This window comes from Sapajus apella, unplaced genomic scaffold (genome assembly GCF_009761245.1).
Source record: "Sapajus apella isolate SASKATOON/1434 unplaced genomic scaffold, GSC_monkey_1.0 scaffold33, whole genome shotgun sequence".
Lineage (NCBI taxonomy): Eukaryota > Metazoa > Chordata > Mammalia > Primates > Cebidae > Sapajus > Sapajus apella.
The window spans coordinates 9,618,672-9,629,379 of record NW_022436973.1 but is presented as its reverse complement, the minus strand read 5'-3'; the positions used below and the strand labels follow the sequence as shown (position 1 = coordinate 9,629,379).

General features: G+C 51.1%; 1 protein-coding gene and 1 non-coding gene across 3 annotated transcripts in view; one reads left to right on the top strand and one right to left on the bottom strand.

Annotated features, from left to right (window-relative positions):
• Positions 1-3,212: 3,212 nt before the first annotated feature.
• LOC116563099 lies at positions 3,213-3,274 on the bottom strand. The gene has a single exon (XR_004274227.1). It is a non-coding gene; the product is annotated as a U7 small nuclear RNA (small nuclear RNA).
• A 2,541-nt stretch (positions 3,275-5,815) lies between these two features.
• Positions 5,816-10,708, top strand: part of ZNF341 (zinc finger protein 341) — a 58,255-nt gene continuing 53,362 nt past the window's right edge. Inside the window, exon 1 of one of the 2 annotated variants that reach the window (XM_032295227.1) lies at positions 5,816-6,288. In XM_032295227.1, the coding sequence (XP_032151118.1) occupies positions 6,258-6,288 (31 nt within the window). In that variant the 5' untranslated portion in view covers positions 5,816-6,257. The remainder of the gene's footprint in view (positions 6,289-10,708) is intronic. The other variant, XM_032295226.1, reaches the window with a different exon arrangement.

Here is a 10,708-nt window from a genome sequence, read left to right as displayed (position 1 = left end):
TGTGTGTGTGTGTGTGTGTGTGTGTGTGTGTGTGTGTGTGTGTGTGTTGTTGTTGTTGTTTTGAGATGAAGTCTTGCTCTGTAGCCCAGAGCTCAGCTGCAAGTAGCTGGGACTACAGGAAGGCTACAGGCATATGTGGTCCATATCTTAGCTCGCTGCAGCCTCTGCCTCCTGGGTTCAAGCGATTCTCCTGCCTCAGCCTCCTAAGTAGCTGGAATTATAGGCATGTACCACCACGCCTGGCTAATTTTTGTATTTTTAGTAGAGACAGGTTTCACCATGTTGGCCAGGCTAGTCTCGAACTCCTGACCTCAGGTTATCCACCCACATTGGCCTCCCAAAGTGCTGGGATTACAGACTTGAGCCACCGCGCCTAGCCAGACTCCTGTTGCTCCAGGCGTTTCAGCAGCAGAGAACAGCATGTGCAAAGGCTGCAGAGCATATGAAAGTCTACTCGAGTGCATATGCACGTGGTGGTATGGAAATATATGGAAAGCTGCCAAGGCTTGTGTTGGTGAATCTTTTACTGTCCAGTGTCTCTCATCACCCTCAGAATAAAACCTCCACCCTCCTGTGGTCCAGTCCCTCTGTCCATCCTCATCTCCCTCTACCCATACATCACTTATGACCCTTGGCTGCCCCTTTACAGTTCTAGGTTTCCTTTCATTTTGGCCTCAGGGCCTTTGCACTTGCTGATCTCTCTGCCTTTGTGTCCTCTTTCCACATCGCTAACTCCAGCTCTTTTCTTAGGTCCACCTCCTCAGACAGGCTCCCCCTGACCACTCTGTCTAAAGTAGCTTCCCCTCATTACAGAAAAAATGTATTTAAAATCATAGAAAATTTCTCTCCTTCCCTCTCTCTCCTTTTTCCTTGTTTACAGCCCATCTCACCTAGCTAGACTGAGACTCCATGAAGGCAAGGATTTTTGTCTTTGGGTTCATGCCTACATCCCCAGCATCTAGAACAGTATCTAGCACACAGTAGGTGCTCAACAAATATTTTGAAAGTAATCAAATATATGTGAATGTATTCATTTCTTATTTGAATAATGAAACAAAATCAGGCCAGGCATGGTGGCTCATGCCTGTAATCTCAGTATTCTGGTAACCCGAGGCAGGCGGATTGCTTGAGCTCAGGAGTTCGAGACTGGCCTGGCCAATATGGTGAAATCCTGTCTCTACTAAAAATACAAAAATTAGCTAGGTGTGATGGTGGGCGCGAAAATTTCTTGAACCTGGGAGGCGGAGGTTGCAGTGAGCAGAGATGGGCCATTGCACTCCAGCCTGGTGACACAGCATGACTGTCTCAAAAAACAACAAATAATAAATAAATCAATAAATAAAACAAAAACAGACTAGGTATACTTTGCAGGCTTTGGTGATGTAAACAAACCAACAAAGAATAGTTACATTGAGAAACCTGCAGGGGAGAGAAGAGAATCTGAGGCCATTGGATCCGTGAGCATGTGAGAGACAGGGAGGAAGGAACCCAGGCTATATCTGCCTGCGAGGCAATGCAAGGGGGCGCTTACAGCTTGGGGTGTGCCCTGGGTCTTCAAGGTTCCCAGGAAGGGAGGTAGGGTGTGGAGGCTTGGAGAAGAGAGGATTTTCTCTTTTTTTCTCTCTCTTTTTGTGGAGAATGGGGTCTCACTATGTTGCCCCGGCTGGTCTTGAACTCCTAGGTTCAAGCGATCCTCCACCCCCTGCCTCCCTAAATGCTGAGATGAAGGCTGGAGCCACTGCCCATGGCAGAGTGGGCTTTCTGTGGGGAATATTTGCTCAGGGCTCACTGTGCAGAGGGGGATGGGAAGGGATACGGAGGTAACGGGGTGGCAGTGGTATGCATAGGAGTGGTGTTCAGGGATGTACAGGGAGTTCCCTGGTAGAAATGGGTCTTGAGAGCGTGAATAGGCAGAGAGTCTGTGAGGCTGTTCTGTGAAAGGGCTATATATACAAAGTGGCCCCCAAATGCCAAGGGAGCCAAAAAATCCAAGGAATGAGGCAGACAAACTCAGTTTGTCAGTGAAGGGTGTTTCAGTGCGGGACCTTACAGGCAGGCATGGGCTTGGGCGGCAGCAAGACATGGAGATCCCTGCATCTGTTACTCCCAGACTCAGGGCTGATAGTCCACAGGAAAAGAGTTTTAAGTGCTCTGTGCAAGACAATTAAAGGAACCTTTCAGAGCAGGCAGGAATGCTGTATATGTCATAGCTTATAATTTGTGCAATAACATCAGGTTGACTAGGGACAGTAAATAAAGTAGGAATCAGGAGCCATTCATAGGACTGGGGCTAATCAGAAGTCAACATGGGGGGTTAGCATCCAAGATGGAGTCACTTTTGCCTCTACAGAAACAGCCTGTCAGGAACAGTGGCTGGCAAGATTCCCCAAGGGGAAAGAAACTTCAAAAAAACAGTTTAAAAAAAATTGGCCAGGCACGGTGGCTTATGCCTGCAATCCCAGCACTTTGGGAGGCCAAGGTGGGTGGATCACCTCAGATCAGGAGTTCAAGACCAGCCTGGCCAACATGGTGAAACCCCATCTCTACTAAAAATACAAAAATTAGCCAGGCATGGTGGTGCCTGCCTGTAGTCCCAGCTACTCAGGAGGCTGAGGCAGGAGAATCACTTGAATTTGGGAGGTGGAGGTTGCAGTGAGCCGAGATCTCGTCGTTGCACTCCAGCTTGGGAGACAAGAGCAAGACTTTGTCTCAAAAAAAAAAATAAAAAAAATTGTAGTTCAGAGGTCTCAAGCTCCTGGGCTCATGCAGGCCTCCTGCCATGGCTTCCCAGAGTGCTAGGATTAGGGCCATGAAACACCATGCCCAGCTGTGAACAAATATATATATTTTTTGACATGGAGTCTCATTCTGTTGCCAGGCTGGAGTACAATGATGAGATCTCGGAGTATCTGGGATTTCAGGCACACGCCACCATGTCCAGATAATTTTTGTATTTTTAGTAGAGACAGGGTTTCACCATGTTAGCCAGGATGGTCTTGATCTCCTGACCTCGTGATCTGTCGGCCTACCAAAGTGCTGGGATTATAGGCGTGAGCCACCGTGCCCAGACAAACAAATAATTTTTAATTATAGGATTTATATAGTGACTAGAAGAAAATGAAAATTGTGATTTTTAAAATTTATTTAGCTGAGGCTAAAATAGGTAAAATCAATGCATGCATTTTTTAAAAAATTAAAAAAAAAATTTTTCTGGGGGCTTTCCAGCAAAAACCAGAAAGCCTGCTAGACAAAATCTAAAACAGCTATAACACTAGTGAACACATTGAATCCAATCTATGGTGGTCCCATTGTATGAGGATATTTCCATGATCATGGGAGAGATCCATGATTGCTGGTGACAAAGATTCTTTGATTGGTCTAACTGCTTGGTCAAACTTTGGAATCTTCTGATAGGCCCACTTGTGCACTTCCTTGTAAAATCTAGTTTCTGGAAAGAATGCTTTAAGTCAGTTTAGAAGAACCCCCATCCTTGATATCTAATCATCCTAGATACCTGACCAGGTTCTGCATCTGTCATCATCTCCCAGGTGATGTTGATTACCCGGGCCTGTCTTCAGCAAGAATCCTGTTAGGTCGGTTTAGCCAGAATCTCCTTACCTCTGATGTTTCCTCCTGGTAATTTTCTATCCCCTGACCCCTCCCACCCCAACCCCTACCCCCTGCCCACAACCTCCTGTGATGTTCCTCGGCTTTACATTTCTACTTGCCTATGCTGTATTCAGAGCTGAGCCCAGTCTCTCTCCCCCACTGCAAGACCGCTTTGTAGTGGTCACCTGAACCTCTCGCAATAGTCCTGAATAAAGGCTTCCTTATTGTGTTTGTGTTTTAGCGAGGATCATTGAACAATTTTTTCTTTTACCTTTTCTTTTTTTTTTTGAGACAGGGTCTCATTCTGTCACCCAGGCTGGCATGATGTAGTGACATGATCACGGTCACTACAGTTTTGACCTCCCAGGCTCAGGAAATCCTCTCACCTCAGCGTCCCTAGTAGCTAGGACTACAGGCTAATATTTTCCTTTTTATTTTATTTTATTTACAGATGGGGTTTCACCATGTTGGCCAGGATGGCCTCAATCTCTTGACCTAGTGATCCGCCCACCTTGGCCTCCCAAAATGCTGGGATTACAGGTGTGAGTCACCGTGCCCAGCCTACAGGCTAAAATTCTCAAAAATCATTTGTAGAGATGCGGGTCTCACTATGTTACCCGGGCTGGTCTCCAGCTTCTGGGCTCAAGTGATCCTCCTGCCATCTCAGCCTCCCAAAGTGCTGGGATTACAGAGGAGCCACCACGACCAGTTAAATAATTTTTTCTTTTCTTTCTTTTCTTTTTTTTTTGAGATAGAGTTTAGCTCTTGTTGCCCAGGCTGGAGTGCAGTAGCACGATCTTGACTCACCATAATCTCCACCTCCCAGGTTCAAGTGATTCTCCTGCCTCAGCCTCCCAAGTAGCTGAAATTACAGGCATGTACCACCACACCCGGCTAATTTTGTATTTTTAGTAGAGATGGTGTTTCACCGTGTTGGTCAGGCTGGTCTCAAACTCCCAACCTCAGGTGATCTGTCCGCCTCAGCCTCCCAAAGTGCTGGGATTACAGGTGTGAGCCACCACGCCCGGCAATTTTTTTCTTTAACAATGGTCCCTTCCTCGGTTTTTCCCTCCCCTCTATGCACTCCCTAAACTCTTGCTTGTTGCCCAAGGATACTTTGAAACCACTATCACACGTTATGATTATGATTATTGAGAAAATGTTTAACTCTGTTGCCTAGGCTTGGGTGCAGTGGTGAGATCATAGCCCACTGCAGCCTCCACTTTCCAGGCTCAAGCAATCCTCCTGTCTCAGCCTCCTGAGTTGATGGTACTTGAAGTGCAAACCACCATGCTTAACTTTTTTTTTTTTTTTTTTTTTTTTTGTAGAGGTGGGATCTCGCTATGTTGCCCAGGCAGGTCTCAAACCCCTGGATGCAAGTGGTCCTCCAGCCTCAGCCTCCCAAAGTGCTGAGATTACAGGTCTGAACCACCATGGCCGGCATACACATTGTAATTAATTAAATAACCTTTAAGATTTAATGTCTGTCTTTTTTCCCACCTTTAACTCCATGGGAAAGGACCACCATGTCTCTAGAGCTATCACAGGACTTGGTGAATAGCAGGCCCTCAATAAGCAGTTGATGGAGCATGAATGAAGATGAGAGGGGTCTGTGTGTGGGAGGAGTCCCAGTGAGGAGCACCTCTCATTCTGTGCCACCTGGACAGGGTCCTTCAGAGGCTGGCCTAAGAGTGGCTGAGGTGGGTGTTGAGGGTTTATATGACAGAAATGGGGTCCCAACAAGCAGGGATGGAGGGTGAAGAGATGGAGTTACTTAAGAGATAATGGGAGCCCCAGCACGGAGACTCACGCCCATAATCCCAGTGCTTTGGGAGGCCGAGATGTGAGGATCGCTGGAGGCCAGAAGTTCGACACCAGCCTGGGCAACATAATGAGATCCTGATCTCTACAAAAACATTTAAAAATTAGCAGGAGATGGTAGTGTACGCCTGTAGTCCCTGCTACTCTGGAGGCTGAGGCAGGAGGATGGCTTGAGCCCAGGAGATCATGGTTATGATCGCCCACTGGTCTCCGGCCTAGGAGGCATGCGAGGAGAGACAGGTGGCTCTGTCAGGAGAGACAGACGGAGTTGAGGGGGGTGTCAAGGGCGAGAAATCGCTAACGGGGTGGGGGATGGGAATCTGTGTTGCACAGTTGGGGGACCCCTGTGACAGCTGGGTGGTCTGGGTGAGATGGGATGGGGTTCATGGTTTGTTGCAGAGTCGGAGCATACTGTGCTTGGTGGAAATGGGGTCCGTGTTGCAGACCTGGGGGACTCACGTGCAGTGGGAATGGGGGGTTCTGTGTCAGAGTTGGAGGGTCTCCTCCAGTGAGATGGGGATATGGGTTCAGATAATAGGGACGGGAAATTTCGCGCGTGCGGCGGATACAAGGTCGGTGTAGACTCGGACGTTCAAGTGAGGCGGGGTCCACACTCGATGGTCCGGTAACCGGGTTATCGAGTGGAGCCGGGGCAGCCCAGGGATGCGGGGGGTGGGTCCCGCGAGCCGAGGCTGTGTTTCCAGGGCTGGAGGCTCAGCGGCGGCTCCTGGGCGCCCTCTGGTGGCCCCGACTCCGCCGCCGCGGCTCCCACAATGCTCGCGTAGCCGGGTTTCGGCTCCCGCAGCGGCGACGGCGGCGGCTCCAAGATGGCGCAGGCGATCTTTGAGGCCCTGGAGGGTGAGCGACGGCGGAGCCGGGGGAGGCGGCTGTTCCGCGTTGGGCCCCCTCCCGCCGCGCCCGGCCCTGGGCGCGCGGCTGCCGCGGGGCGGAGGGCGCCGGGGCCGGAACAGCCGCGGGAGGGGCGTGGGCGGGAACAGCGTGGGAGCCGAGGCCCGGCGGGGGGGCTCCGGGGCCGGAACAGCCGGGGAGAGCCGGGCCGGCGGGGAGGGGGCTCGAGCCCGGAACAGCGCCAGCCTGGGCGGCCTAGGGCGGGCGTGGGAGGGGCTCCCGCTAGGGAACCGCGCGGAAGGCGGCGGCGGGGCGGTCTGGAACAGCTGCGGCCCGGGAGGCTGCTCGGCGGCGCGCTGGGCCGGGGACGGGGGTGCGGCCGCAATGCTGGCCGGAGGGCCTCGGCGGCCTGACCACGAAGAACTTCTGCAGATCGGACTGTATGCCTCTTGCTGGGACGTAGTCTCAAAATCAGACCACAGCAGCAGGGGCGTCACCTGTGTGCACAGCCTGGTCTCAGAGCTAGGGACCCAAGCCAGCAAACACCCAGCGCCTGCAGTGGTGGTGCAGTTTTACAAATTCAACCGATCCAAGCCAGCGAACGCTGGGTGCCCATGGACTGTCCCGTGCTCTGCAAGAACCTGGGATGGGGGTGGTGCTCAGGCTCAGAACTGTGGGCTTTGGAGACCGCAAACACTGAGCGCCTCCATGTGAGCACCTGCTGGGCGTCGGGGAGGAAAAGCAGCCTTAGCGACTCAGGGGCATGGCACAGAATAGACATGTGGGAAATACAGACTCTTAGAGGAGTGGGATGAGATGGGTATATAGATAGAGTACAAACTCGAAGTGCTAGACTGGCGGGATGAAGCTGAAGCTTTGAGTCCTGCAGCTTCCTAGGAGAACCCAGCCACTCTTGCACTTTTTTAGTGTTTGAGACGGAATCTCACTCTGTCGCCCAGGCTGGAGTGCAATGTCTCGATCACGGCTCACTGCAATCACCTCCCGGGTTTGAGCGATTCTCATGCCTCAGCCTTCAGAGCAGCTGGGACTAAAAGCGTGCGCAGCCACGCCCAACTAATTTTTTTGTATTTTTAGTAGAGGTGGGGTTTCACCATGTTGGCCAGATTGGTCTTGAACTCCTGACCTCAAGTGATCTGCCCGCCTCAGCCTCCCAAAGTGCTGGGATTACAGGTGTGAGCCACTGCTCCGGGCCTCCCTTCACTTCCTTTTACTTCCAGCTTTTTTTTTTTTTTGAGACGGAGTTTCGCTCTTGTTACCCAGGCTGGAGTGCAATGGCGCGATCTCGGCTCACTGCAACCCCCGCCTCCTGGGTTCAGGCAATTCTCCTGCCTCAGCCTCCTGAGTAGCTGGGATTACAGGCACGTGCCACCATGCCCAGCTAATTTTTTGTACTTTTAGTAGAGACGGGGTTTCACCATGTTGACCAGGATGGTCTCGATCTCTTGATCTCGTGATCCACCCGCCTCGGCCTCCCAAAGTGCTGGGATTACAGGCTTGAGCCACCGCGCCCGGCCCTCCCTTCACTTCTTAAAGGATCACGGTTCGTACCAGGAAATGGGAGGGGGGCGGGTAGGCCTACCTCCATCTAGAGGTGTTCGGATTCAGAATACTCACTGACACGCTGCATAGTCTCTGCCCTTCGGTCTGGTGGAGGAGAGAAATTATAGAACAAGCAATTATAGAAATTATCGAATTAGGGAAAAGGTCATATAGAAGACGATGACCTCTGCTGGCGTTCCTACTGTGAATAACATAAGCAGGGGGTGCTGGATCTGGAAGGCCAGGGTCAGTGGCGATTCCCTCCCAGAGGCCAGTAGAATGGGGTGAGGCCTACTTTCTCTTTAGGCTGGCTGTTTGGACTTCCTCATTGTTTGAATTTTTACTGCAAGAATGTGTTTGTGTATTGAGTAATGAAGACAGTTAAGGAGAAATCAGTTCCTAGGACAGTGGGATGCTTCTTGGGTGAAGAATGGGCAGCAGGGGCCGGGCGCAGTGGCTCCCGCCTGTAATCCAGCACTTTGGGAGGCTGAGGCGGGTGGACACAAGGTCAGCAATTTGAGACTAGCCTGGCCGACTTGGTGAAACTCATCTCTACTAAAAATACAAAAATTAGGTGGGTGTGGTGGTGCATGCCTGTAGTCCCAGCTACTTGGGAGGCTGAGGCAGGAGAGTCACTTGAACCCGGAAGGTGGAGGTTGCAGTGAGCCTAGATTGTGCCACTCCGCTCCAGCCAGGTGACAGAGGGAGACTTCATCTGAAAAAAAAAAAAAGAGAGGGGGCAGCAGGACTGTGGAGATCTAGGAGGGCATGAGAATGGCCCAGGCAGCGGGAACTGCATTTTCAAAGCCCTGGGAAGAGAGGTCTCCTAGGATTCACAGAAGATCGGTGTGGGTGACCTGCTGGAGGTGGGGTTTGATGGAGGAGCTCAGCTTTATCTTGGGATCAGTGTGGAGCTAAGAAAAGGTTTTCAGCAGGGGAGCAGCACAATGTGATGTATGTTTTATAAAGTTCACCCTGGCTGCTCTGGAACAGACTGGAGGGGGCCAGAGTGGCAGCTGGGAGTCGAGGTGGAGGCTGCCGAGGCTGTACAGCAGAGAACAGGGCTGGGGAACAACGGTGGGGATGGAAAGAAGGTTTGTTCGAGATGTCTTAGCAAGGCAGAATAGGCTAGACTTGCTGAAGAACCAGAAATGGACAGTAGGGAGGGGGAGCAGTGGGTTGGGGGAAGACCCAAGTAGTGCCCCAGGTGCTGTGGATGGGTAGACAGTGGTACCCTGGTGCCCTGTTCTCCTTGATGAGGATTCCTGGAAGAACAAACTTCAGGATGGAGAATGACGTTTAATTAGAGTTCAGTTTTACACAGGCTGCCTTTTTGTGTGTGTGTGTGAGACAGAGTCTCACTCTGTTGCTCAGGCTGAAGTGCAGTGGTGCAGTCTTGGCTCACTGCAGCCTCCACTGAACCTTCCTGGGTTCAAGCAATTCTCGTGCCTCGGCCTCCAGAGTAGCTGAGACTATAGCCTCATGCCACCATGTCTGGTTAATTTTTGTATTTTTAGGAGAGGCAAAGTTTCATCATGTTGGCCAGGCTGGTCTTGAACTCCTGACCTCAAGTGGTCCACCCATCTTGGCCTCCCAAAGTGCTGGGATTACAGGTGTAAGCCATCTTGCCTGGCCCAGCCTGCCTTTTTAATTTAATTTAACTTAATTTTTTTTTTTTTGGTGACAGTCTTGCTCTGTCACCCAAGCTAGACTGCAGTGATGCAATCTTGGCTCACTGCAGCCTCCGCCTCCCGAGTTCAAGCAATTCTCCTGCCTCAATCTCTTGACTGGCTGGGATTACAGGCGCTCACCATCACACCCAAATAATTTTGTATTTTTAGTGGAGACGAGGTTTCACCATGTTGGCCAGGCTGGTCTTGAACTCTTTTTTTTTTTTTTTTTTTTTTTTGGAGACGGAGTTTCGCTCTTGTTACCCAGGCTGGAGTGCAATGGCGCGATCTCGGCTCACCGCAACCTCCGCCTCCTGGGTTCAGGCAATTCTCCTGCCTCAGCCTCCTGAGTAGCTGGGATTACAGGCACGCGCCACCATGCCCAGCTAATTTTTTGTAGTTTTAGTAGAGACGGGGTTTCACCATGTTGACCAGGATGGTCTCGATCTCTTGACCTCATGATCCACCCGCCTCGGCCTCCCAAAGTGCTGGGATTACAGGTGTGAGCCACCGCGCCCGGCAGTCTTGAACTCTTGATCTCAAGTGATCTGCCAGCCTCAGCCTCCAAAGTGATGGGATTATAGGCATGAGCCACTGTGTCTAGCCAGTCTATTTTATTTTCATTTGTAGAGACAGGGTCTCACTCTGTTACCAAAGCTGGAGTGCAGTAGTGCATTCATAGCTCACTGCAGCCTCAAACTTCTGGGCTCAGGTGATCCTTCCACCTCATCCTCCCAGGTAGATATAGTTGCTTAATACCACACCCAACCAATTTTTATTTTATTTATTTATTTGTTTTTTATTTTTTTAATTAATTTTTTTTTAAAGATAGGGTTTCACCATATTGGTCAGGCTGGTCTCGAACTCCTGACCTCAGGTGATCCGCCTACCTCAGCCTCCCAAAGGGCTAGGATTACAGGTGTGAGCCACTGCGCCCAGCACCCAACCAATTTTTAAAATTTTCTAGGCCGGGCGCGGTGGCTCAAGCCTGTAATCCCAGCACTTTGGGAGGCCGAGGCGGGTGGATCACGAGGTCAAGAGATCGAGACCATCCTGGTCAACATGGTGAAACCCCGTCTCTACTAAAACTACAAAAAACTAGCTGGGCATGGTGGCGCGTGCCTGTAGTCCCAGCTACTCAGGAGGCTGAGACAGGAGAATTGCTTGAACCCAGGAGGCGGAGGCTGCGGTGAGCCGAG